The sequence below is a fragment of the Cygnus atratus genome, chromosome 19, assembly GCF_013377495.2.
Source record: "Cygnus atratus isolate AKBS03 ecotype Queensland, Australia chromosome 19, CAtr_DNAZoo_HiC_assembly, whole genome shotgun sequence".
NCBI classification, from domain to species: Eukaryota; Metazoa; Chordata; class Aves; order Anseriformes; family Anatidae; genus Cygnus; species Cygnus atratus.
This window is the reverse complement of record NC_066380.1, coordinates 2,010,800-2,038,717: the sequence shown is the minus strand read 5'-3', so window position 1 is coordinate 2,038,717 and position 27,918 is coordinate 2,010,800. Positions and strand designations below refer to the sequence as shown.

The window sequence follows — 27,918 nt, the reverse complement described above, 5'->3', positions numbered from 1 at the left end:
CGCCCCGCCCCGTCCGCCCGCCCTTTCCGGTACCGGTACCGGCGCCGGAAGCGTCCCCGCCCCGCCCCTCCCCGGCGGACAAACGAGAGGCGGCGGAGGCAGAGTTAGCAGCACGTTTATTGCGGGACTTGGCACTGCTACGGCGGCGGCCGCGGGGCGCAGCGCCCGGTAGAGGTAGCGAGGCAGCGGCCCCCTCCCGCGGCCCCGGCCCGCCTGCTTTGGTAACGCCGCTGGGGACGAGCCTCCTGCCCGGTCCCTGAAGAGGTAGCTGATGCTCGGTCCGGCGGGGGCAGTCCCACAGCACGGCGTCGCTCGGCCTCCTCCGCCCTCGCCGAGTGACGAGCGCCGGCCGTTTTCCTCCTTTCTCCTCTCTGTGTAAGCGAGGCTTAACGCGACCTTAGATCCATTCACGGCTCGGTCCGCATCAAGTTTTGATTCTCCCTCCTCGCCTTCGCTCCTCCCAACGACTCCAGAACCAAAACCGGCCCCGCACCATTTTAAAGTTACTTCAACAGGAGTTCAGCGGCAGCTTTCCAAGTTTTGCCAAAAAGCTGGAGAAGAGAGACTGATGCTTCGATTATATCAGTTAGTAACTTGCAAAACACGTCCTCAGAACGAAAAATGACGGAAAGACTCATCCCTGATCTCTACAGGAGGCCGTGCAGCTGCCCCACGTTCAGCGGGGACGCGTGCTGCACGAGCTACCACCCCTCAGCAGGGCGGTGAGCCTCAGCCTCTGGTAAATCTAAGAGTTCTAAGAATTCTCTTCTATATCAAATAAATAAAATGCCAACATAAAAAATCCTATTATATTCGAGGAGTTATTAAAATATTTTTGTAATAGACCAGTTATTTTTAGGATATGCAGGAAGTTGTACAGCACATTAAGTTGTGAGACTATCCACTTACCAGCAAATAGTATTCTACACATTAACACACAGATTATAACTGCCATAGTCCTTGTCTGAATACGCAGCATCAGCAGCAACAACCACTGGATCTAGTCTTTCACTAACTGGAACATTGCAATGAAGACAACATTTTACATACATGGACAATTAAGTTCATTGTATTCTATAATCACACTGCCTCTGTATATTCCATTTATAATAATTTTCACTCCATTTTAATCTAATTCAGGGAAGAGGCAATAGCCAGATTTTGCTTTTCTAATACCTCTTCTGTACTCTTCACTCATCTGTTCCATATAGGGGCAAACCTTACATGAACTCTTACCATTGGCACATTTCACATTGTGCCATCAGCATGTTGCCTTCTTAATCTCTAGTGCTTCTGGAGCTACATCGCTGTCTCCTGAATAAATCTTTTGGTCTGCACCCTTTTGTGAGGCCAAAAGCACAGACATTTGTAAGAAGACACCTTTCATCCAACGGATCTGTCTTGCTTTCATTGAAGAAACAGTCTTCTGCATTTCTGCTTTTTCCCATTTATTTCTGCCATGGTCTCACCAAATGACACAAGCAGCCTTTCAAATGAACAGCCAGCAGTCTCAGCCTTCTCAGAAGCTGGTATCACCACAGCACAGGGTGGATGGAAAACCTGGATGTCCTGATCAAATCATTTTTTGTTTCTTAGGATAACCCCCTGTCTCTTCAAATCAACTTCAGGTGGCCCATGGCTACTTCCACAAGCTATGTCCTCCTTGCAGTAGCATTACAGCTCAGTAATTCCATGAAGAAACTTCCCAGACAAAGTTCTCAATACTGTCCATTTTGCTGCCACTTTTCTTCTAGCATCTGCAGTTCTATTCCTTTCTCTGGCAGAAGACCATTTTCCTTATCGTATCCGTATCCATATATTGTTAGATACGTCACTAAATCCTTACAGTATGTTGACCTGGCCCTGCAAGTTCTTATTCTCCATTTCTATCTTCTTTTTGACATTAGAGCTGTAACTTATTTCCATGTAGTAGATAACGTTATAAAAATGTTACAACACCACAGAAGATTCTTCCTGAAGTCAGAATACAAGGGTCAGATGCGACTGTCACGGCCTGTTTTAGCTCAAAGTGATTCTGAAAGCAGGTTACTGAAAAGGAAAAACAGCTTTTCTTCCCATGCCTACCCATTTTCTGCCCCTGGAACCTGAACAATAATTCTTAAAAGTCTCAAATAGTTATATTTTAGGCCTAAATATATTTGCTACAACTTGAAAGACGTAATGCCCTGACTCCATTTCCATTGCTTACTTCATAGCTGTCCATGTAATAATAGTTAATGTAACAGTCAAGTACAGTAGTTTAAAAACTCAATTGCAAAAACTGATTCACAGAATCACCTTGCTTTGCTACTCGAAGGTATGTGGATTTCTGAAAACGTTCTGCAAGATAAACACTTTCTACTGTCCATCAGTGTAATGTCTGCATAAAGAAATCCTGGTTTCTACATACACGTATCTGAAGACCAAGACCAACTTTTGATAATTACGTACAAAACATTTTTTGCTCTAACATACCTTTGGTCATACCTGTTTAGCATTTTTAACTATACAGTAGCAGCCTCCCCCCACCCCTACCCCTCATTCAGACACACAGACAGTACTACTTTTAGGTAGGAAGCATCATCTTAGCCTCATGGCAAACCTTGAGGAAAAGAGCTGCATTGGAAGAAATGCTTATTCCAAATACAAACAGCAGTTCTCCACCAAGGATCTGCCACTTGATTATTAGTCTATGCTACACTTCAACAGAATGAGTGCTTTTCTACTGGGAATGGTGTCCTTCAGATGAGGAATTAGTTTCTTTCAGCCCAATTGGGATGTGGATAATTCCACGGCACTTTTGAGAAGTAATACAGTATCATCCTAGAATCCCAATTAATATGCCATTCCCGCTACATTTGATGTTTAAGGCGGTATACAAGAGGTATTGCTGAGTACAGTCAATAGCTGATACACTAAACTACGGAAATTGTGCTACCTATACCTCATCGTAGGCTCTGTAAAACACTAATGGTCATGAACTATGTAGGTCACTTAAAAAAAAAAATGTTCTTTGAGTATCCAAGAAATCAAAAAACTTCATGTTAATGTTCCTGTGGCAGGTACTTTTTTTTTCTTTTCTTTTTTTTTAATTTAACTGACATGTGGCCCTTACTAGTTATTGAGGAGAGATATACAAGAACTAAGGAAAAAAAGAAAAGGAAAAGCACAGAGTTACTATACATTGCAGCTTTTAAAAAACAGAGTATTTTCACAGTGTCAAAAAGCAGTATTTCTCCATTCCAACTTTGCTCTAAAACCAATTAGGAAAGTAGCAACTGTTGTGGTTATTTGAAGCAAAATTTATGGAAGATAGATAATAACTTCTAGTTCTGAAGTGCTTAGCTGGTCTCAGTACATACAACGGTAAGTGCCCTTTAACGACCCTCGGTATGACGGCTTGTGAAATAGTCATACCGGCACTCCAGGTGCCGCGCTCACAGATCCCAGAGCTGCAACTTACTTCAAACAGTTCTATGCAACCATCAACTAACCCTGCCAAATCATTCAGGGTTTTACCTTTTCAAAACGCATGCCAACATTAAAAACCCTGAGAGCTTTTAAGATAGTGTTGATTGGCAGTAGTAGTTTCTTGAAATAGTGTAGGAAGGGCAAAAAAGTGACGCAAAAATACTTCATTTCAACTGTAGGGGTCTAGGGGTAAGATTGGTGAAAGATAATTTTAAGAGGTAAGTTTAAAACAAATTAGCACTATGTGGAGTGCTTTTTCAGTGATCCAGTGCTTTAAAAAATAATAACTGGGTTATCTCACAGACTTGTCCTCTTTGCTCTTTCCTCCATCTGCCCAGACACAGAGAAGCCTCTGACTGTACAGCAGATGGCTTACTTGCAGCCCACAGCAACAGTCTTTCAAAAGGTGTTAGTCTTGAGTCTCCTGATCAGAGAGAAATGAAACAATTAACCTCTTAATCCACAGTAGAGACACAGACAGAAACCTGAAGGAAGATTGTTATTCACAGAAGATATCAAGTAAGACTAAGAACGATGGCTGAAGACCTGCCAGTTTCTGCAATCCAACCCTCCATCCATCCATCTATCCATAGCCTTTCAGAGCAAACCACTAGTTTAGGTAAGAGCCCAAGCCAACTGTTTGCTCCTCTCAGTCATGATCCCCACAAAGGGCTGCTTTTAATTGCTTAATTGACGCAGGTGCTATCATTTCTTAAACTGAGCACAGCCTGAGGCAGCTTCCCTGCATCCAGTACCTGGCTTGCGTCAGCTTGCTGACAGACCTTACTGTCTGTAGCAGCGCTACATGTGAATGAATCGAAGTCCACTGTTATGTCTTGAACGTTTCTTTCATTGGCATTGTCAAAGCTATTTTTACCATGTAGCTGTTTAAGATGTTTCCTCAGAACGGGTTTATGCGCAAAAACCATGTCACAGTAGTTACATTTATGGGGCTTGTCCCCACTGTGCAGGTTGAGATGGTCCTGTAAGGAACATTTCTGAGAGAAGGTTTTCCCACAGATCTTACATTGGAACGGTTTGATGCCTGCATGCACCCTCATGTGCCGGTGGAGATTGCCTTTCTGAGTGAATGTCTTGCCACAGAGTAGACACATGAATAGTTTATGCATCTTTAAGTGATTAGCATAGTTTTCCAGATGCCGAAATACTCTCGTGCACTTTGGGCACTGATGGTGCCACTGGAGGCCTTTGTCTATACCTCGGTTGTTAGGCCCAAACATATCTTTAGAGGCCAGAATGATGTTATCGCTGCCGGCATACGAAAGGGCATAGTTGTGGAGGTGGTTTTGCTCTATCTCACTTGCTCTGTTTTCAACAGTGGAGTTGATTAGAAAGTGTTGAGGCTCTGAGGAATGCAAAGCAGTTTGTTCAGAAGAAATAAACTGGTTCTGATCCTTCTTGTTCCTAACTTCTGTTACCTCCCCAATGGACTCCACCTTGATGATCTGAATATCACTGTCCTCCATGTCCATACTGTCTTCTGAGGGCTGAATACAAGGTGAATCTTGCTGCAGAGAGTCTTCGTCTTCTGGATGTTCCTTCAGCTCAGAGGAGTCACTTTGCTGTTCACATTCCTTGCTCTCCAATGGCTGCTTCGGTTTGATGAACTTCCAGAGCGCCTGTGTGCAGCGTTCCACAATGTGGCTCATCTGCAGAAAGCTTGCAGCAGTTAAGTAGTTGACCAGTTCCATTTCGGGAAACTCCAGAATGCCACTGTAACAGGATAAAAGCAACTGCCTCCCCACTTCTGAACTTTGCAGTATAGAGATTTTTACATCTCTGGAGTCGTTTAATAAGAACTGATCTCTTAAAAAGGGAGAGCCAGCAGCAAATACAATTTTATGCCCATGAACTTCAACATCATCTATATGGACCACAACATCACAAAATTTGTTTTCTTCCCTCAGCTTGTTCATTTTCTGTAACATTGAATCTCCATAATTGTCAAACTTGAAGTGAAGAATGTCTGATCTTTCTGACATTTTGGCACACCTAAAGAAAAGCAGCAAGGAAAAAAAAAACAAGTGAGAACTTTTTTAGTTTCTAGATTGCAAGTCAGAAGGTTCTAAAGTAAAGCGTGCTCAATGAGACATCATGTTTTGCCCTAGGTAAACAGTCAAGCATGTTAGACTTTAAAACTGAAAAAAATATCAGGTTTGCACGTTGCCTTGCAGTTATTTTTTTTTTTAATTTGATGCAGTCTGAATACGAAGTAGAAGTGATGACAGAAATCCTCTTGAGGCAGTATCTTAAAGAGTTAAGATGTTTTCCACACTCCTTGTATGGAATTTAAAAGGAAACTCTGGAAGTATTTTTAGTAGCCTTAAGTCTTTTTAAGTTTTGCTTCCACATTGCAACTCTTCAGAGATTTTGTCTTTACCAAATACAACAATGTTCCTTGAGCTTCTTTAGCTTGATTTACTTTTGCGCTAAGTAGCTTTCATAACACATTAATTCAAGGTGAGATAGAACCTGGAACCTGCCAGACAGAGAATTCCCTCTTAACTGTCTATCTCCTACCTACTACTCCTAAGAGTTACAGTTCCTCTAAGACACTTCATGATTTTCAGGAGTATTGATATAGGATAAATTGTCTCACTGGAAGTAACTAACTCTGGCTAACCTGTCTTTTGGCAGAAAGGACTACACAAGCTTTTCAGTATCTGCAGCACTGGGTTGAAGTGACTGTTTTACATTGCCTTGAAGTTTTTTGGAGGATTTTTTTTTGGGGGGGAGGGCAGGGGGGTAAGTCTGATGTTTTTTAAGATTTAAGAAAAATTCTGCTGTATGACCCCTCATTATATAAATCACACCTTCTAGCCTCCCTGTTTTGAATACCTGGGGAATGTAGGAAGTCTTGTTCCTTGTCTTCTTCTTTGAAAGATCACTCCTCTAGGAAGTTTGTTCTTCTCTGATAGTATTTGGGAATGAAGAACAGTAATCTTCCATAAGACAAGTATCAATATTTTGTCTTTCAACAGTTCTCTTAAGAACCTATAAGGCTACACTGATTCTTGACGAAATTATTAAATAATCCTGCCAGAGAACTGGGATTGCAGGAAGTGAAGAAATCACAGGAGACTAAACGATGCACGGTTTGGTGAGATAAAATAACAAAACAAAGCAAAACTTACACCTCACCACTATTATGAACACCACATAAAGCTTGACAAGAAGCTTTGAAGTTTATAGATAAAAGCAGATGCTGCTCTCTTGGGGCATGAAATATCAGGTCAATGAACACAACAGGAAATGGAGTCATGCCTAGTGTAAATGAACGAATGAACAAGACGGGGTACCAAGAACATTTTTAGCAGTATTTGGTGACACTGTTGTCAGAGTTGTTTCAGTTTCCTGACCAGATATCATTCGGAGCCTTACTACGCGAATGCATCAAGTATATCTTCCAGTGCGTGACATAGAAAACCACAAAAGGATTTCAAGAGTTTTCAGAAACAAGGCACTGAGCGCTCAGAAACAGCGGCAGCACCGTTTGTAGCACAATTCTGTTAGATCTACAGAAGGCAAAGCCACAAGCCTCCTGGTCACCCTGTGGCCAGCGCTGCCTGACTCATCTGCTTTGCAGGGCAAAAAGGCTGCCGCAAACGTTTTCGGTGAATTTCAAGAAATACCAAACGACTTGTTTTCATTATTCTGTAGGAAGCAACGGAGTCTACAAGCGAGCCGGCCTCGGGTTATGCGGGATAAGGCAGTGGAAGTGCCGTTAAAGCACGGTGCCGTCACGCTGCTGGAGCACGGCTCTGCCAGCCCCTTCCCCCCGGTGCCCCCCCCGGCGAGGGCCCGCTGCCCGCTCGGGGAGCCGCGCCCCGGGGAGCCGCGGCCGGGCCCGGACACGCGCAGATCCCGGGGCCCGGGGAACCGACGGCACGGCCCGACCCGGCCCGGGCCGAGCCGCAGGAGCTCGCCGGGGCAGCGGCCGGAGGGAAGGGGCCGGGGCCGGGGCCGGTACCTGGAGCGTCGGGCCGCGTCCCCCCGCTGGCACCCGCTGCCGCCGCCCCCGCCGCGGCCTCCGGCTACGGACCTAGAGAGGGGAGGAGGAGGAGAGCCGCCGTCAGCCGCCGCCCGCGGCCGGCACCGCGCCGCCCCAGCGCCGGGCCCGGCCGCGACCCCCGGGCGGCCCCGCGCCCCCCCGCGCTCCCGGCCGGGCCCGGCCGCCCGCGGGACGGCGGCGGGAGGGGAGGCGGCGGCGGCGGCGGGACCGGGGGGGGCGGCGGCGGCGGGGGCGGCGGCCGCGCCCCGCTCCGGGCCCCCGCTCGGGGCCGCCCCCCGCGCGCCGCGCGCCCGCCGGGCCCGGGGCCGGGCCCCAGCGCTGCCCCCAGCGCCGCCCCCGCGGCTGCACCTACAGCTGCCGCCTGCCCCCGCCGCCGCGCCGCGGGCCCGCATTGTTCGGCCGCCGGAAGCGGCCCCGCGCCCCGCGCCCCCCGCACCCGGAAGCGCCTCGCGGGGCGCCCGCCCCTCGGCCCGGTCACGTGGGGCGCGGCAGCGGCGGCCCAGGCCCGGCACCGGGAGGCGGCGGCGGCGGCCGGGGTAGGTGGGGGCCGCGCCCCGCGCCCGCTGCGCCGGGCCGCCCCCTCCTCTCCCTCCCCATTCTCCCCCCTCCGGTACCGGCGCGCCCCCTCCCACCCCTCCCCGCCGGGCCCCAGCCCCGCCGTGCGCGGGGCAGGGCCCGGGAGCCGCCCGGCAGCGGGTGGCGGCGGGGCCGTGCCCGGGGCTCCGGGGGTCCCCGCCCCGCTCCCGGAGCCGCCCCGACCTCGGCGTGTCCCGAGCCCCGCGTCCCGCTCCCGCCGCGCCGAGCGCCCCGGGGCCGCCTCCGGGGGGGGGGCTGTGGGGCCGTTGGGGCCGTTCGGCCTCCGCAGCGCCGAGCTCGGTGCGCGGGCCGCAATCTCGGAGCCTCGCTCGGGCTTCCCCGTGCTGGCCGCGGGTCCGTGCTCGGTTCGGCCCCCGCGGGTAAATCCCGGCCGCTCGGGTCCGCCCGGGGCGGAGGGGAGGGGAGGGGAAGGGTCACCGGCCGCACCGTGCGCGGCCACCCCGAAACGCGGGCTGCTGGCAACGGAGCGAAAACCGGGGCGGTGGAAGTAAAATCTGTGGTTGTCCCTCACCCGGCTTTGCCCGGTCAGTCGTTTGGGGAGAGGAGAGGGAGCTGAAGCACCGAGACGCCTGGGAGCAGCGAAGCAGCGCCTTTCTTCTGAAAGAGGCGTTGGAGATCGGGTGCTGCTTGGCTGCGTTGGTGTGCAGGTAGAGCTCCATCGGTGCCCCCAAATCCACCCAGCTCGCGGGGCTTTATTAAACCCGGCTGGGATTTGTAGCTGCTTTGTTAAAAAATGCAGAGCTGCACGGACTTCCCCGTTGCTGGTTAAATTACAGAAACACTTATTTTTTTTAAAGGTCTCTACTGAACGTTAAAAGGTCAAGGACTTGAGCAAACTTCGTTTTGTGTACACAGTAAATAAATTAACAAATTGAGCTTGGCGTAGGGCTTTCCTTTCGCTTTCCACATCCAAGCGCAGGCAGCTTCTGGCAGCATCTAACCCCTGTTCCAGCTCTTTCACAGAGTGTTTTTAAAGCGCTGTGTCTGCCCGGTAAGCATAACGCTGCGTTTCTCTTTGAATCCTGGCGAGAGGGGAACCATGGAAGTATGCGGAGTGTGATCTTCAGAGCGTGCCCGGCACCGGCTGCGCTGCCTCTCGCTCTGCCCCGGCCACCAGGCCGTCCGTGTGTCCCGCGTGTCCAGCCCCGCGCAGGCAGCCCCTGGATGTGCCCGATGCTGGCGAAGCGTCGGCCGCAGGGTGTGGATGTTGGGGTTAATTCATCCCAGCTACGTTCTTGTGACGGGCGAGCTGAGGCAGCGTCAGCATTTCTGTCACCAGCCACGGCTTCCCAGGGCCTGCAGCGTGTTCCTGGGGTTGCGAATCGGCCTGTAACAAGAGCCTGAAATGACAGTTTTCTCCTCTGAGCAAATAGTTCAAAGGAAGAGTAAAAGCAAAATGATTTTGGCACCAACTTTGAATCTGCTAAGGATTGTTAACAAAGGTTGCGTTAGCTTAACTCTTGTGTTTGTCCGATTCCTGGCTCCGCGTAAAATGCGGAGTGATTCCGCCAGCTTCCCCGCGATGGGTGTGCTCTGCTCTCGAGGAGTGGCGGTGACATCGGAGGCAGCGTTATCTGCAGATAAAAACCTCTTTCCGCCTGTCTCTTGAGGTTAGCGGGAACATCTGTGGCTGTCAGAGTCTTTTAAAATGAACGGAAAGTTTAGTATTGCAGTTGCTATTTTGCTAATTAATTGCTCTCTTCAGTTATCCTAAATCTTGATTTTTCACACGCAGTGTTCCCCTGACTCTCTTGCTTCACTTGGAGCGCAAAAATACTTCTCGGTGCTTTTGAGAATGATTTGCCTGGGGAAGGGAAGGCTGTAGCTGTCGGTAAAGAGCGGTGGGTAAAGATCAAACGTACGGTTATGCAGACTAATCATATGATACGTGAGAAGAAAAAGGTTGCTAGTGATTGATCTTCCTTGTATGATTTTTTCCCAGAGCTGCAGTAAAATCCAGGCTCTGTGCATATGCTCAAGAAAAGTCGAACCGCAGCTCCTTTCCCATGTCTGTCAGTGTGACACCAGTTTTGTTCTGAAAATTTCTTAGGCTGCTCAGACAGAAACATCTGGATGACTGCCTGCAGTGACAGCGTCGTGCTGTAGCATTTTCCACACTTTTTCACTCACTGCATTTATAAAGATAATAATTATGGCCTATTTGAATTGAGCGGGAGAAAAAATCACAGCTGTCAAAGGCTGTAAGGAGCCAGAAATCCTAAAGGATGCAGGCTTATTTGTCGTAAACCAGCTTTGGGGTGTGTACCTTAAAGCTTCTGAACTCTACAACAAATTCCACATTTCACTCGCACGGAGTTGCTGCTGCTGCAAACTAGGAAAGTGAAGGCCGAGAAATAGAACCAGAAAAGACGTTACTTGTCAGTGAATGAATTTGTACTGAGTCAGTCACCTCAGTTTCTTGGCCGTAAGCTACCTCTTTTTTCGTGTTTTTTAATGTTACACTTACTGGGTTTTTATTTGTAGGGGGTAGAGGGTATAGGTTTGTTCTGCATGAGGAGCTTTTTAGCTTTGTTGTTTCAGGCAGCTTCTTGAATTAAAATCTTCTTCAGTAATTTAATTAACGTTACTGTATCATTCTTCTGTACCTGGTGCATTCATCAGCTGTGCTCTAACCGTGGGATTGCTAAAGGAGCTGCTGCTGACGGATAAAAGCCGAGAGGTTCGGAATGGGGGAAAAAAAATCACCTTTTGTCTCTAGCTTGCACACCCTTCTCACGCTTCTTCTCTCTCCTGCCCTGAACCGCCTCCCCAAATTGTTCTGCATTGTGTTCGCCTCTGAACTCGGTGCTGAGCGTGCTGTTGCCGTAAAGGTAACTGCTGCTCTGAGCAGCCAGGGAAGCTCACAGCTGCGGCATTGATTTTGCTGCTCTCCTGCCTTTCGGTGTGGCTCTGGACTTCCTAAATACTGGAAAACTGGCACTCCGTGGAGTGAAACCAGCTGCAGTTACGAGTGCTCGGCTCTCATGGTGGCGTTCAGGCCTCTGTGTCTCACAGCAATGTAAGATGGAAGGTTTTATCTTTTATATCCCATTGGCTTGAAGCTCTTTTAAGTTCATTCCTGAAGCACTTGCGAGGAGAATTTTGATCTCAAGTTGCAGGCCAGGTGGCAAATACTTGGGAAGAGGGTAGGAAAGTAAAGGATAAATGTCTTATAAATCTGCTGAACTACTGTTGAAATTTCATAGGTTTGTCTCCCCCTTGCTTGAGATCTTACACGGTGCAGGGCGTCTTTGCTGTCCGTTTGCACGTTATCTTATATAGTGAGAGTAAGGTGGGTTGCCTCAGCTGGTTGGTTGCTTTGGTGGCAAACGAGACTGCTGCTTAAAAGAGAGTTTGGTTCTTGGACACGCGTTGTGTAACGAGAGCAAGCGCAGAGTGAGGGTGAGTTGTCCTGAGAACCAGAATTTTAAGCAAAGCTGAAGGCAGTGGCCCAAGAGCCGGCCGTGGTGCCTGTCTCAGTTCGCAGCCGTTTCCAATGGTCTCTCACCTGGGGAGGGGCCGGGATACCCCTTTAATTAACGGGCGAGCAAAGAAGTTAATAAAAATTTGCCTCTTGGTATGCGTTTTACCCAGACATTCTGACTCCCACGGAGGTGTAAAGACACCTTCGGGCAAATACGTTGCTGAGGTGTAAGTTTGTGTCCGGGCCTAAGCTGTGCTGAACTTGAAAGCTCCTGTTTTACTCGTTACTCGTTAAACTGCCAGCAGAGAAAGCTTCGGTTCGTCACGAGCTGCAGATAGCACTAATGAGCGCTGTCACTGTCCTTTGCTCTTCTTTTGATTCCAGAGGAGCCATAAGCCTGCTGCACGTAATTGCTCTGCTGCTGGTCTTTGATGCGCGCCCCAATGTACCGGCGTGCTTTAATGAGCTCGTGGGCTTTGGGGTGTGGGTGCTGCCACTGTCGGTTTCCTGATTTGGGTAAAACAGTCCGTGCGGAAATCTGCCCGAAACAAAGTGCTATCAAGCACCAGGAGAAATAAAGTGCATGCAAAGCAAAGTACGGGATTATGCACGTTTGGGTTAACTTGAGGCAACGTTGTAGTATTTTTGGTATTTTAAGGCAGTGCTTTTGCAACTCCTCTGTTTGGGTGTCAATCTGATGAACCTCTGCTGCTGATTCCAGAGCGGTTGGGTAATCGAGCCTCGCCTGCCGGTACGTCGCTACGGGACAGAAGCTTCGTCCAGCAACCTACTACGTTCTCCCCTTTCCTGTGCTTTCTTATCTTGTGTAATCTCAGTAAGACTTTTGCTCAACGTGAGGTTGGCGAAGTTGGGCTAATCAGGACCTTCTGCTGTTGCAATTCTGCGTTGTGAAACCGCTGCGGGGCTTAGGCTAAGCCAGCTGTGCTCCAGGACCACGGGTGCTGTCTGTTTCCACCACACTACCACAAAAAGGAGTACGCAAAAGCACAGCATAATTTTTCCTTAATTGAGGTTAATGCTGGTGAAAGGTGGCAGATTGAAGGACTTTGGAAGTAGGTGAAATTAACGCTTCAAGACAGGCACGCTGTGCCAAAATAAATTGCTGAATTGATCCTTGCCTGGGTGATCTTCAGCGCTGCTTGTGATCAAAGCCAGCTCTTCTACTCGTGCCTCTTAGTGTGGCAGACGAGTTTGCTCTGTTTGAATGAAAGCAGTAAAGCTGGGGTCATATTAAGTGTTTTAAGCTTATTTTTATTCTGTGTTTCAATACATTTGATTTTACCATCAGATAATCTGTGTATTATGTAGATGGTGCGATAAGGAGCTTCTTGAGAACTGTTTTGATACTAACATTTTAAACAATACCAACTTAAAAATGAGAACTATGCCCTACCTTTAAGGTAGCTGCACGTAATATCAGAGACCCACACAGTGCGTAAAACTTTTCAAACTGTCTATGTTTCTCAGCCAGTAACTTTCATGGAAAGCCAGCGCATCTTAAAATGTTTTTGAAAGGGATATGTGAACATCGTGCAATTGAAAAGGCAAGACGGTAATCACAGGTATGTTGTTACTCACAAACAACCCACATCCATTATTCATCTTACGCACTGCTTCAGATATCCAGCCGAACGTTTTCAGGACCACGAAGTGACTCGATTGGGAAAGTAATCAGGTTAAAAATAACCCAGGGGAAAAAAAATGTTGTTGTCGTCCTGGCAGATTTTCAAGTCCTGTTGGTAGCTGTGGAGAAGGGTATTGACAGAAATAAAAGCAGGCTTTGCTATTTTCAGATGCATTGTTCTTGGTTCAGAGAGGAATGTGATGAGCCGTGCTTGTGGCTAGGCCAGGTGCCTTTGTTGTTTGGCTGCTCTGCTGGGAGCCAGGCTGGGACAGCGCTCCCCGAGTGGAAGGCCGAGCTTGAGGTTGAAAAGGCCTCTGGGTTTGGTCGTGCTCGGGGGTAAGCAAAGACCCAAGCCATCGCGATAAGGGTGTAATTGGGTTTCTGGGAAATTTAATCAGCCGTTTTTATCACGGCAGTCTGTTTTGAGCCATGGATTCTGAGAACTGTGCTGTAGAGTTCAAGGTGTGCAGCTGAACTTCACCTTTTGTTCCTTTCTTCAGCTGCCTCTCAGTGCCAGTTCCAGCTTTTAAAATTCTCTTTTGGCTCTGATTCTCAGTACTGATCCAGCCTATGCTGTTCTTCCTGCTTCTTGGAATCTTTTATTGTTCCTTCCAGTACAGAAGATTCAGCACAGATTCACAGCATACCGTTCGGCCCAAGGTTCTAGAGCAGCCTCAGTGCAAAATGTCACGAGTTGGATCTAACTCTCTTTTCGGGGAGGGGTGTTGAATGTGACTGTATGTGCAGCGTGCTCCAGTAGCTACAGAAATAACTTTGCAGGAACGTAGATGAAGGCAGACAAATTCTCTGAAGAAAGTAAATGGACTGAATAGTTCCGGCCCTAAGACAAGTCCTTTGTGAGCAGGTGTAGCAGGTGCTCCGAGGGCCTGGTTTGTGCTGTGTATAGAATGGTGTCTGACACAGTCATGAAATGCTGCAGAAAGGTTTATTAACGTCCCAGCTGTGAGCTGTGGAAACCAGTGATCTAATAGCAGTGTGCTTCTTAGCAAAATCAAAGCAGGACAATGAGTGTGCGCTGGCAGGAGAGTTGTAACGTGGTTATGCTGTCAGATGTGTTGCTTTTCTTTTCATTTTTGTAACTAGTCAGCAGGTTTCTGTAAAGAAACATTTGAGCATTTTAGCATGAAGTTTTATATAAGTATTTTTATGATTTTTGTTTTTCAGGAGTTTATAAAATATTTAATCTCATTCATGAGTCGAACTTCCTTTTTAAGTCATGGATGACAAGGCTTCTGTTGGAAAAATCAGTGTCTCATCAGACTCGGTATCCACTCTTAACAGTGAAGATTTTGTCTTGGTTTCCAGGCAAGGGGATGAAACACCATCTACAAATAATGGTAGTGATGATGAAAAAACAGGACTGAAGGTAAGAATCAGTAACCTGAGTTTGTTCTCTATTCTTCTAAACCTAACTAACCATAGAAGAGCTTAAAGAGGGACTTCTTTATTGTGGAAAACTTGACAGAAAGGAGAACTTATTCAAGAATTGATTTTGCCAGTAGTTTCTGCTTTACTTTTGCTGATGTGAAAGGTGATAATTAGGTTTTGAGTAAGAGCTTTCTCCATCACTACCTGTGGGTTTTTTTTTCCCACTTCGCTTAATCCTTCATGAAGTGCTTAGGATGAAAGAGACTGTCAAGAGCTTGGAACTGTGATTTCCTCACAGATTTCAGGTAGAAAGCAATATTAACATACACTTGATTTGAACGTATCTGTTAATTCAAAGTATATATTAAAGTTTTCCCCAATGTGAAATGTTCTCTTTAAGAAACGTAGAAGTGTAGTTATAACTAACAACTTGGCATGAAACTGAGAATACAAACCTACGTGGGTAGGCTTGTGTGAACTGGAAGGGTATTGACATCTTCTCGCTTTTAAAAGTGCTGTTCTGGAAAGAGACCCTTGTTACTCTTTTTCCTTTTTTTGTCTACTTAAAGAAAATCTTTCATTCCAGTATGTATTTGACCAGCCCTTAAGCAAAGTGACGCTAGTAAGGTGGTCGCTCAGAATTCTGTCTTTTTAACCTGTTCAAAACCAGGTGTTTCCTAGAGCGAGTCAAGTTGGTGTGTTCTTTGTGGGAGACGGAAAGACATTCCACCACTGCAAGAAACTGAAACCTACGGTCACATCTATGTCTTCAAAATAATGTCTTCAAAGATGATAAGAAATTGTGTTCTGCTGGTAGACTGTATATTCCTCTTTTCGTTAGCAGTAGTTGGAACAGAGACTTTACTGAACATTTCTTGATGTCTGTGCTCATCTTGCTTTTACCTCCAATGGCCTTATTTGCTTTTTGTGCATTGATTTGAGCCCCACACAAGATGGGCCACTATAGCGTCTGTTTTCTTTTACATAAGACTTCCAGCTAAACCTGTCAGTTAAGTCTCAAGATCTTTTATTTAGTCTGGCAAAAATGTTCACTTATATTTTATTGCAGTTGCAGAAGATCATAGAAGGATAGTCTACAAAAGTTTGAAATTTTCTTGAATAATCAGCCTGATGTTCTGTAAAACCTGCTGGAAGACTGTAACCTCATGCTTATCTTTCTAGACTCTGCATGTACCAGCAGCTATAAGTACTTAAGAGTTCAGAATAGTCTCCACAGTACTTCTTACCTCGAGAATGCTTATGTGGTAGTTGTGTGTGGTTCAGCTCCCAAAGTCAAAACGCATCATTTGAGACTCCAGGAGACAGACACGGTCTACCAGAGTTTTCATTTCATCTTGTTATTCCCAAAGAAGGTTTGGAAACATGAAATGCCTTAGTCTGCAACACTCCTTGCTCCACGAGGGAGCCGTTTGTATTGTTGGTCTAATGACTGCCTTGTTGTGGCTGTCCCCTTGTGATAGTTTGACAGGACGTATCTTGTTTAGTACAATCAAAGACATTAAAGAGGCTTGTATGTGAAACCATCTTCATTAAAGCACATGGATATTTGTGAAGAATATCCTTAATCAATTTCAGACTGACTCCTGAAACTTACTACTAAAATTTTCTTCATGTTTACTTTCAAAGCAGTTACAGAATGCTGGCTGCAGGCACGCTGTTCCTCTTGATGAGGAAAGGCCATTACCATTGCTGCCTCTGCTGATCAACAGCCGAGCAGGAAAGTTACGCTGTTCCCTGGCTTGGCACTGAATGTCACAGAGCTTCACAGGTCTTAAAGATAAGCTTCTTTATGAATTTGGTGCCAAGACTGAGCACAATCCCTGAACAGAGTGATTCACCTTGAGCCTTTCCATATTCTGCCGTTTGAGTGCGTGCTGTTTTGTTAGTGGCTGCAGTTGGCGTGGTTAGTGGAAACGTTACACCTGAGATAAGCAGGCAGTGCGCAGTGTAAGTTCTCTCATGCAGGAATTTTCCTGTTAACCTCCTTTCTTCTGGTTAAGGTTGTAAAAACAATTACCATCAGAAATGGAAGATCTTTTAGCTGGCCTTAAGGACATAAATTGTCTTCTGGTACTGTTCTACAAGAAAAGAGATACTGCCCGGAAAGCACGTTCTTGATATCTTTTTGGTTCTAGTTTGCTGATAACTATTCAGTAGACACTTTTACTGTATTATTGAACTGTTTGTGAATAGATAAATGGAGTTTCGAAGGTTGTCAGGTAAGTTAAAAGTACTGACGCAGTGATAGGTAAAAGTATTTCAGTGGTATATGGAAAATTAATGTGACTACAAAACGAGCATGAGGTTATGCATTTCATAGGGACAAACAGGGAGAAGAGTTCTTCAAGGAGAAGCAATTGCTTTGGTATGTAGAATAAGTTAAATTGTAGATGTCAAAACCCATTTGCGATGATGAGCCCACCAAGAAAAGCAGAAAATAAGTTGAGGTTTGTATTTGAGCTTTTGTCTTTTTTCTGCTGCTTTAGAAGAGCAGTTTGAGGATCCTAAAACATTTGCTAAATGCAGTCTGACGATGGTGCTAGAAGTTTAGGCTTGTGTTGGCTGAATGCAGTAGGCTGTCAGATTTGTAGATCAAATCTGAGCCTTTCATTGTGCATTCTTTGCTAAGCTATCGCTTTAAGTAATAGTGCTGTGGACTGAACTAATGCACAGTTTTATTCTTGGTCTTTCTCAAGTCCAGGCAGATAAATATTTCTTTTGAATAGTCATGTTTTTCTTCAGTTGGTCGTAATTTGTACTTTTTCTTTGCCTTTTTTATACAGAGAAACATGATTCAACAATTACAGAACAGGCTTGTCACTGATATGTTTCCAGAAATATCATTTGCTAGCTGTCTCTGCTTTCCAGTATTATTTCTGTGTCTGCTTTTGCTTGCTGCGAGTGGGACTGAACTGGATTTACAAAAACCTTGCTTCTGGAGCCCACTAACTCCTCGAGTTCTCTGACAGCAGAGGCCAGCAGCACACGAGTAAGGAGAAGGGAATAAACTACACTTCTAATAGATCCTTTGTGTTGTTGTGAAGGAAGTTTTGAAGGAGGCTGCATACTATTTAAAAGTTAAGTCAAACTAGTTTTCAGTGCTGTGAGAAATGGAGGAAACGCTGTCTAGGCTAAATGGTTTCTTTCTTCCGTCTCAAGCGGACCTACGTGAAGGCGTTTGTTAGATCCACTTGGTTTCTTCTCCCCTTCTGCCCTTGGTTCTGCTGCACTCTGTCCTGCCGCATCTTACCAGTTTTGGGGTTGCAGCAGAGCTTCAGACGGGTTTACACCTAACGTTCGTTTTCCCCACGAGGTGGTGGTTGTTACGGCTGCGTAAGAGGCTCTGCTTCACTCGAAGTCGGCCGTACTTTGGATGTTAGGTCTCCTTTGGGCAGCTCCTTTGTTGCAACTGGCTGCTAAGCTGTGAGAACAGAAGGCCTCCAGTCCAGAAGTGTCACTGATGTTGCTTTTAGAGTTGTTTTTGGAAAGTAGTGCCTGGCTTGAGAAGGAGGGCTTTCTTGGAGGCATTTTGAGTTACTTTTTAAATGAGGATTTGGAGTTTTTAGAATATTTGCTAGATAGAGTCTCCTCAGTGGGCTGTGCTGCTCTCTGCTGATGCAGTGGGCTTCACATGTATGTTGTTGTATTATTTTTGTCTACTTATCTATGTTTTTGTTAGAACAGTTAAATCTAGACTTACCTTGGATCTTAAAATATATGGAAGCAGGCAGTGATTTTGTTTGTCTTTACATAGCTTAAATATTAAATTGGATCCAAGCAGTGCCTCGGAGTCGAGTTTTGTTGCTTGTTGGTTACTTTGCATTTTAGGTAAATCTCCCCTAGCCCTTTCTTCTTTTTCCTGTGCCTGTTTACTGTCACAATGTAAGCAACCTGGACTCACGTTTTACCTGTCCCTGCTGCTTTCATGAACTTTTTAGATCATGTTTTATAGAGCAGTATCGAGGTATAGTTTTTTAATACAATTTGTTGTACCAAATACAGTAGGTCAGCATTCAGAGTTCTCTGTCTTGTAAGCCTGATGGAATGGAACGTTTTTCACCTGCGTTTTATGTTAAGGCCATTACAATATTTAATTCTCTTTGGATATAAATTCCCCACCATCCCTCCCCAAACTGTATCTGTTTAATCCTTGTGAACAAAAGTATGTGAGGAGCAGGTTTGTGCCAGAATTTTGAATTCCTGTTCCTTAGAATACCTGTCCTGTAAAATAGAAGTTACAGGCATTAATGGGGCTGGTGGAACTCTCTAATTGATTCATTATATTTTGTTGCAAGCCATATAAACAGGGTGCAGTAAACCAACATGTAGCATCTTCCATCATCGTCATCATCTTTCTGAGGAAAGCCTGCACAAACCTGAAAAATGAACTTGATACTTACCGAGATTGTGTCTTTGACCACATGCTTGCGCAAGATTTTTTCATTGCTTCTGTGAGGAATCACAGAAAAGAATACTGACATTAGTGGGGGGGAATGTGAATCTGTATTTGTTACTAGCTACAGGTTACAGGTGCTTCTGTGTGTTTACAGCCGAGGAAAGCGGTTACTCTGTTCTACTCCTGGCAGGTGATCCCACATAGCACGTCAATACGTTTTAATCCGTACTAGAAAGTTAGTTTCTGTTTGAGCATCAGCTTCAGGAGGATAAATGTTCATTTTTTTTAAAGTGTTTATTTACTTATTTATTTATTGTTAAAATATGAGAACCTTGTCCATTGTTTCAGATACTTTCAAGATAATTTATTTTTCTATGATGAAATGCGAGTTTTGAGGCAGATGGAGTTTGCTTTAGTACTGAGATTGTGTTATGGGTATATGGGTAGACGTCTGTTTGCCCTGCATTCTTCCTCCTGCTTTTAACCATTTCCTTTTTTTTTTTTTTTTTTTACTATCTTATTTTAAAGAGAAAAGAAAGAACGCAAATTTTCTTTAATAAGGTTTGTCTTGCAGTCTTTTTAGGTAGTTGCACAATTTGGATTTTATTAGCTTGCACGTAGTGCCCTAAGTCAATAAGCTTAGGGAAACATAAGGACATAGAAATGCGTATCTGCTCGTAGGGTGAGTTTTGGTGCCAACAACAATAACCAGCAGCCAGCAGCTGAAGTGTTGGAATCAGGTGCGTTGCTCTGGATCCCATCTGGTAAAATACTTCCAGTTAACTCCATTTCCATGCTTGATTTCTAAACCGTGTAAAGCATCACTCACTTCCTATTAGTTGCAGAGGAATGGGCAAAGCATTTCCTTAGATCCAGTATCTGAGAGCTTCCTGAAATTAGAGGTTTACTGGGTGGGTGACAGAGCACTGGAACAGGCTGCCCAGGGATGTTGTGGAGTCTCCTTCTCTGGAGATACTCAAAACCCACCTGGATGCCATCCTGCACAACGTGCTCTGGGTGATCCTGCTCAGCAGGGGGGGTTGGACCAGATGATCTTCAGAGGTCCCTTCCAACCTTGGCCATTCTGTGATTCTGTGAAACTGCAGGAACGCAGTAACGCAGGGTCCTACTGCTGTGACTGGTGTCCTGCATTTATGTGACTTCGGCACGCAAGCTCTTAAAGAGCTCCTGTTCATTGAGACAGAAATGTTTGCATCCTTCCAGTTGGATCGCTTGCTACAGTGCGTGCTTCTGACCAAGACTGCTTCTGGAAGACTGCTCAGAGCACAGGTCTCCGTGTCAGGTTGGAAGGGACCTCAGGAGGTCTCAGGTCCTGTTCAAAGCAGCATGCAGTGTGGTGTCAGACCAGGTTAGGTTGTCATGGCTGTCGCTCAGTCAGGTCTTGAAAACTTCCAAGGATGGAGACTGCACAGCCTCTCTGGGTGACACGATTCGATGGGTTACTGTCCTCATGGTGAAGGAATGTTTCCTGCTATCCAGGTGGAACATCTTGCTGCTTATGCCACTTTCTCTCCTTCTCCTGCTGTGCAGCACTGTGAAGAGCCTGGTTCTCTCATCCCTTGCAGCTATGGAAGGCTGCTGTTGGGGACTCCCAAAGCCTTTTCTCCTTCAGGCTGAGCAAACCCAGCTCCCTCAGCCTCTCCTCGTAGAGCAAGTGCTCCCTGTCCAACCTGGTGGCCCTATCTGGGACCTGCTGCAGCTCACGGGTATCTTTCTTGCACTGGGGAATCCAAAACTGGATGTGGCCTTCTAGACGTGGTCTTAGGAGAGCTGAGCAGAGGAGAGAGCCACATCCCTGTGTCTGCTGCCTGTGCTGCTGTTAGTATAGCCCACTGTTGCTACAGCCTATGCTGATCTTCCATAAGGGACAGAACCTCGTGTATCTGGAGCCTCTTTGGTCTTTTTGCACAAAGATTGAACATCTCTGCCCAGATGTGACTAGAGAACAATACAGTTGGATTGTCTTTGTCAACAGGAGGTAGTGCAGGAATTCCAGTTCTCTTTCTCTCTTCAGTGAACATGAATAGTTCCCCGCATGTTGCCTACAAACTAAAAGAAAACAAAAACAAACCAACAAAAAAACCACAACACACCAACCAACCAAAAAAAACGAACAAAAACAGTAGCACTTAATATCTTCATCCTCTTTCTAGCTTAGGACCTAATTTTGCACCACCTGGGCTGCTGCACTCTTTCCTGTTGACTTCAGTGAGTGCAGGGTCAGGCTACAGATGTGTGCTAGGAAATAAACGTACACTGCTCCTCAGCATGGTGGCATCATCCTGTTCCAGATTCTTCTCTTCCTGTGAAACCTTGCTATCTTCCCCATGAACCACGTTGCATATTAACTATATTTGGTCCTTCCTGGTACTATTCTGAGAATTGTAATAGACCAGTGAACTGTGGACTTCTCTAAGTTTCCTCTGCCATAAGCTAGTCTTCGTAGTACTAGAAAATTCCTGCTTTGAGCTCCCTTTGTTAGTTTGTTAAAGTGAGGGGGATAGAATCACAACTGGTGAACATTTTCTCATTGCAATTTGTGTTTACGGTTGTAACTAGATGAAATTTGTTAACTGCTGTTTTGGTTGGTGGAGGCAGCCATATGAACAGCCACGTACCCAAAAGGTGGTTGTTGGTTTTTGTTTCTTTTTTTTCTTTTTCATTTGAACAGTCTTTTTTCTTGTGTGTGTGTCCAACTCTGTTTGTGCTCTTAGATTGTGGGGAATGGAAGCGAACAGCAGCTGCAGAGGGAACTTGAGGACGTGCTGATGGATCCACCCATAGAAGATCAGTCAAGTGACCGGGACCATGGAGAAGAAATTAGGACTGATGGCGATGGGGAAGAACCCGTTGTCCTTGAAGCTTCAGCATCTTCTACCATTAACCCAGTGTCGGTGGCAGGACTCCAGAAACCAGAAATGAGTTTGCCGGTGAAACCATCCCAGGGAGGTTAGAAAAAAATGGGGAATGCCTGGTGGTATCTTCTGAACTAGCTTTATCTGGGGAAAGGAAGGAGGATTTAGGTACAGGTGTGTCCGTCTACCTTTCCCCATTTCTCCCACTATAATCACCACTATAGTGCAGGTTATGTGATGCAAGAGTTACCATATGCTGAAACATTGTCTCTTCTGAAAACACTTGCTGTACTGGCCTTGTGCAAAAATACTATGGTTATTTGTCTGGCTGTATAAAATACTAATTTGTTTAGTTTGTCTGTGCATCTTATTGCTGTAGTGAAAATTGGTGCACTCATATTGAAAAGGTGTCTGAGTGAACTGATTATAGAGTTTGGGTAGCAATGTTAGCAATCAGTGACTTCCTTTCAGGCAGGTTTTGCTGTAGTATTTTGGCCTGACCTGACTTTCTATAATATGTTTCTTAGTCATTTTTTGCATGCAGTTAGTCAATCTCTGATAATTTACTGCTGTAAACCTAGTCTTGCTTCTTATGTTCAACTTTGTGTCTTACCCTAGACTGTGAGGATTTGAGCCCTTTTACACCTGTGACTGATGAGGACAGTGTGGTGTTTAGCAAGCTCACCTACTTAGGCTGTGCCTCTGTGAATGCTCCCCGGAGTGAAGTGGAAGCCCTCAGAATGATGTGCATCTTACGAAGCCAGTGCCAGATTTCTTTAGATGTGACTCTGTCAGTGCCTAATGTCTCTGAAGGAACAGTGAGGTACAAAGCTAATTCAAGCGTACTCTGACTTTGTGCATTTAATATTACTTTCTTGTAGCAAAAGAAACAATTTACCAATTTATCCGTGAGGAGTCATGAGCAACTTAGCATTTCTTTCAGTGGAAAAAGTGGATTTTAAAGAGATCTGTGGAAAGTGATGCTTTGATTTTGTTTCCTGAAGACATTTTTTTGCCCAAGAATCAGTATGGAATACTGTGATGATCCAGGGTGTCCCAAAAGCTACAGTGGGAGTGGTTATTGATGAACACTTTGGAAATAGCCTGAGAAGTATTTGGTTTGTAGGGCTGGAATATTGCTGGTACATCAGGCTTAACAGTGATGAGGCTGTCCACTGCTGTATATTAGTTATTTTATTCATGACGTACGTTCTCCAGTAGCTATGAAATTGTTGAGGCTTGCAAGTTATTGGCTGGCTGAGCTAATTCTTCTAAAGGTGCAGGTTCTCTCTCTCTCTCTCTCTCTCCCTGCCCCCCAGACTTCTAGATTCTCAGACAAACACAGAAAGCGCAAATTATCCAATCTCTCTCTCTCTTTTAACAGACTTTTAGATCCTCAGACAAACACAGAAATCGCAAATTATCCAATCTATAAAATCCTTTTCTGTGTACGAGGGCATGATGGAACCCCTGAAAGTGATTGCTTTGCTTTCACTGAAAGCCACTACAATGCAGAACTCTTTAGGATTCATGTCTTCCGATGTGAAATCCAAGAGGCTGTAAGTTGAATCTTTTTGTCAAATAATTATTATGTAAACGTAAAAGTTATTACTGAGATAGAGCAGAATTATGTCAGGCACTTCAGAAGTAATTCAATTCATGACTTTTTGTTTCTTTTATACCCCAAGTTAAGATAATTTAGAAATCTTGGATATGAAATGAGAACACGTTTAATGGTTTATTCTTTAAAAAAAAGTGTGGAAAAACAGTTAGATGCTAAAGCTGCCAGCATCTTTATTTCTCATTGTGTTATATAGTGAAAATTCAGGTAGGTTTTCAGCTGCTACATTCTGTACACCTGTGTCTTTCTGAACTTTCTTTGGTGCTGTCTAAATGCAGGTGAGCCGAATACTGTACAGCTTTGCCACTGCCTTCCGTCGTTCCGCCAAACAAACTCCACTCTCAGCCATCGCCACCCCACAGACTCCAGACAGTGATATTTTCACCTTCTCTGTGTCACTGGAAATCAAGGAAGACGATGGCAAAGGTTATTTCAGGTATAGATTCTTCATTCATTTGAAGCTGTTGCTACGTGCAAAGTGCTGTTTCTATTTTGTGTTCTTCTTTTGTCTTTAAAACCTTTTCTGTGCAATGTGTTTTAAGTTACGTTCAGCTGAGTAGTCCAAGCCGAAATCATAGAATCATAGAATCATTCAGGTTGGAAAAGACCTCTAAGATCATCTAGTCCAACATTTGATCTTCCAGTGCTGCTCAGTAAAGGTAAATGTCTTGAATGACATGGCCTGTGTAGACGTGCTGTTATTTTTTATCCTAGGAAGAACCCAGCTTTCCTTATTTTCCCCTCACGTTTGCAACTTTTAGTTACATCATGCATTTTTAAGCTTAGGAAGGCCAAATTGGTCATCCTTATCCATTTCCCTGTGATTTCCTAGGGCTGATCTGTATATTAGTTATTGAAAGCAGAAAAGAAGGCAGAAATTAAATTTATTATAAAAAATCACCAATATTGATTCTCCTTAGTTTTCCTGTGATCCATTTATTTGAAATACTCACTTGTTTTGATCTGTAAAGTAGTGCTTCCTTGTCTGTATCAAAAAAGCTTTACGAACAAATGTTGCTTCTGTTTCTGAATGTTTTTGTTTTTTGATCTAGTTCTCAAAATGCCATAAATCTTTTCCCAGGTAGGTTTGTTTGTTTCCTGATCCAGGTGCTATGGCAAGTGGTATAGGGTGAGGGTGTTAGAGCAGCTTTTCACATTGTTTTAGTTAGTGCCATTTTCGTGTGAAGTCTGCTAATGGATAACCTTGGTTTCTAAAAAGACTTTTTAAATTTTTTGCTAGAAGTTTTTTTTCTGCTTTGCTTATACACAGTGCCCTTAGATATTTTATGTAACCATTTATAGTGTTCTGTAATTGCTGAAGTGTCTTTATTACAGTACAACATGTCTGCCAAATACTCTGACTTGTTGAGAACATTGGCTCCTAGCCACAGCTTCAGCAATGTTTCTCCTCTTGGATTTGCATCCCGCTCATGCTTTATTTATTAAATAAATAAATAATTCACGTCTAATAATCCAATATTTATTCAGCACCTTCCATTGTAGACAATCCAAAAGACTGCTCATGTGCTAGTAACAGAAAAATGGTTTAGCTCAGAGCCTGAGTATGAAAGATACTGATGGTTCTTGGGCTTGGGCGCAGCAGCAGCAGCCGCCAGGGTGCATGGCTGCAGCACACAGCGGTACTCTAGGTGATGTTCAGGCTCGCTGGCCTGGTACCAGTAACAGTGTAGTCACAGCTGTGCAGGTGGAGTACGCCGTCCCTAGGATTTGGCGCTTGCAGTGGTTTTCAGAAACCATGTTGCCAAGAGCTGCTTCAGTCATAGCCAGCTCAGGTATGCCAGCATGGACTGCACTGAACCTCAGCCTTTGCTGTGGAGAGATGCCTAAAGATCTCTTCAGCCACAACAGTTCTGTTGCTTTAGGGGTGGAACAGGGCATTTGTTTATAAGCTATGTACCTGTTCTACAGAAAATAAAGAGAAGTGACTTTTTGTCCTACCTACATTGGGTGTACTGTAAAGGTTTTAATTCAAGCTAGCTTTAGCTTTAATTCAGCTAGCTTTAGCTGTTTGACGCTAATCCTTGTATGACCCTTCAAGTGCAGACCCATACTCGTGTGGAAAGTAAGAGAACTCTTTCACATAACTGGTCTGCTATCAGAGATGAGCCTGTCCTGGTTCATTTACCATCATTGCTCACCATGGGTCAATAGTAGTGGTGCATTTCTGTCATACTGGGAACGGGAGCTCAGACTGCATGTAAGTGGCCGTAACTGGCCGTAAGTGTAAATCCACTGTCCTGCTCCAAGAATAAACTCCGGAGTACTCCAGTTAAAGGTAGTCTGCTGTTCCCTGGGTAAGCACCTGCTGTCAGAAAATAAACCCAAATTCTTTTGGAGTTGTTAAACTACGGGCAATACTGCATATCCCATTTTGCATCTCTCGGGTCGCAATGCTTAGCTTGAGAAGTCTGAACTAAAATAAAGAATATTTTTATGTCCAAGGGAAAAGTGAGCATGTGGGTGACTTGAAAGAAAGTCCAAACCCAACAGTCTCAATCTGTTGAGCGTTTACTGTGACTGTGCTGCTCAGTAGGGAATACAGATGCTACGGTTTTACCATCAGTATTGGGATGGAAATATAATTCTAGGTTTGCCCACCACAGTGCACTATCACTGCTTTTGGTAGCATTTAGGAGAAGGTGATCTCTCTTGAAAAAGAGTACAAAAAATGGCCTAAAGATCATAACGTTCTCCTGACTTGTTGACTTATCAAGTGCCCCAGTGCTCACCTCCCTTGTGAAAGAAAGTGATGTGCTGCCGCTTGTAAGCAATTACTTAACAGATGATAATCCCATGTTATATGGGAAATCAATATTTGGAAACTTTTTTTAAATGTTGCCGGAGGTCTCACAAGAATAAGTCAAGCAATATAAAAAAATACAATTTTTATTTTGAAAGTGTCCTTGGTTTCACCTAATTGTGATAAAATACCGACACCTATTATGTGGCTTTTGCTTCCAAGTAACTGTTAGCAGTGTGCAGGGAAGAAAGGTCTTAAGTGCTTTAGTGTAAGAAGCTGGCTTCACCGAGTGTGTGATGCTGTTTTTAATGCATAAAAGGAATACAGTTGAATGATGCTCTGAGAATTTTATTTTTTTTCCTTTTCTGGTAAATAACAGCGCAGTTCCCAAAGACAAGGACAGGCAATGCTTTAAACTCCGCCAAGGAATTGATAAGAAGATAGTGATTTACGTCCAACAGACAACTAATAAGGAACTTGCTATTGAGAGGTAATTTTATTGATTTAAAGAAATATATCTTTAATTGATGTTTTGTGCTCTTTCTTCTGAGGCAGCAGCTTACTGCCTGTTCCATGAATCCTCTGTTTATGTAATTTAATTCAACACCTCTGTGTTGAGCGGGATTGTGCAGAAGATTTCATTGGTTTGTTCAGCACGTGTGTGGCAGGGCGCAATGCAGGTGCAGTGGAATCTGCATGGATCTGATTGTTGAGTCAGTGTCATATCTACTCTAGCCCATTCAAAAACTTTGTATAAAAATGTACTATTTCCATTTTAAATGGTCAATATGTCTAAAATGCAGAGGCTGTAATCAGTGACTGAATTATTTAAAGTATTTTGCTTTCCTTTTTTCTCAGTTGCATCTGAGAATATCTTGGTACGTACACTTTGAATCTGCTGCAGTGTGGAGTTCTAGAACATGAAGCACCTGTGTAGGGAATGGAGAGTTCAGACTTCAAATCTTTTGCTGCTTGGAAATAAACTAGCAATTTTTGATTACTGCCAGAGTTTTGCGCTGCTCACAATACAGAGAAAAGATGCATCTTCTGCCAGACTCTACAGTCTGACACAAAATGTAGGAACTTCAGAAAGTGTGGTAAACCAGAGTGTGAAGTGGAATATCTCTGTGGGCCAAAGGTCTTTCCAAATTAAACCCGTAGAAGACAGGTCCATGCACTTCATGTAGAATTTCCTGATTCTTGTCTGTTAGAAGGTTAAATTGTATGCAAATATGTATCAAACCAGGACAAAACAACAACAAAAATAAAATAAGGGAAGAGAAATGGTGGCAGTGTTGCCCTACCTACAGGATAGGGATCATTAGCAGAGTCTGTTTGACAAACAGTTATCTTCGTTTGGAGGCAACTGCAGGCAGGATACAATCACACTGTAAATATGTTCATGAAATCTTTCTTGACATTTTCAATATTGGCTTAACATTGTTTTGGTGTACATGCTTGATAATACTCTCAAATGTCAAGAGTTGTTGACATTTGTTACTGCATTCATGGGCTGCTTGTGGTATATGACAGAATATTCAGATAAGGAATGCTAATGGTTTGTTTATAAGTAGTAATTTTTGCAGGTTAATTTTTTGTCTGGTTTTGCAGATGTTTTGGCCTCCTCCTGAGCCGTGGGAAAGATGTTCGGAGTGGTGACATGCACCTTTTAGATTTGGTAAGG

The 27,918-nt window shown here is 44.7% G+C and overlaps 2 protein-coding genes across 7 annotated transcripts in view; one reads left to right on the top strand and one right to left on the bottom strand.

The window, feature by feature from the left end:
* Positions 1-99: 99 nt before the first annotated feature.
* ZBTB26 (zinc finger and BTB domain containing 26) lies at positions 100-7,963 on the bottom strand. Of its 6 annotated transcripts, XM_050714553.1 has the most exons (4): positions 7,857-7,963; positions 7,463-7,534; positions 6,331-6,403; positions 100-5,484 (listed from the first exon to the last, which is right to left on the bottom strand). In XM_050714553.1, the coding sequence occupies exon 4, from the start codon at positions 5,472-5,474 to the stop codon at positions 4,158-4,160; it is 1,317 nt and encodes a 438-aa protein (XP_050570510.1). In that variant the 5' UTR covers positions 5,475-5,484; positions 6,331-6,403; positions 7,463-7,534; positions 7,857-7,963; the 3' UTR covers positions 100-4,157. The 6 variants fall into 6 exon arrangements, with proteins under 6 accessions (XP_050570510.1, XP_050570511.1, XP_035411358.1 ...); XM_050714554.1 differs by lacking the exon at positions 6,331-6,403 and having other exon boundaries at positions 7,857-7,957; XM_035555465.2 differs by lacking the exon at positions 7,857-7,963 and having other exon boundaries at positions 7,463-7,538.
* RABGAP1 (RAB GTPase activating protein 1) overlaps positions 7,954-27,918 on the top strand; it is a 71,032-nt gene continuing 51,067 nt past the window's right edge. The window contains exons 1-8 of the mRNA XM_035555461.2: positions 7,954-8,040; positions 14,356-14,557; positions 21,712-21,946; positions 22,471-22,675; positions 23,237-23,411; positions 23,752-23,909; positions 26,614-26,724; positions 27,846-27,912. Of these exons, the coding sequence (XP_035411354.1) occupies positions 14,408-14,557; positions 21,712-21,946; positions 22,471-22,675; positions 23,237-23,411; positions 23,752-23,909; positions 26,614-26,724; positions 27,846-27,912 (1,101 nt within the window). The 5' untranslated portion in view covers positions 7,954-8,040; positions 14,356-14,407. The remainder of the gene's footprint in view (positions 8,041-14,355; positions 14,558-21,711; positions 21,947-22,470; positions 22,676-23,236; positions 23,412-23,751; positions 23,910-26,613; positions 26,725-27,845; positions 27,913-27,918) is intronic.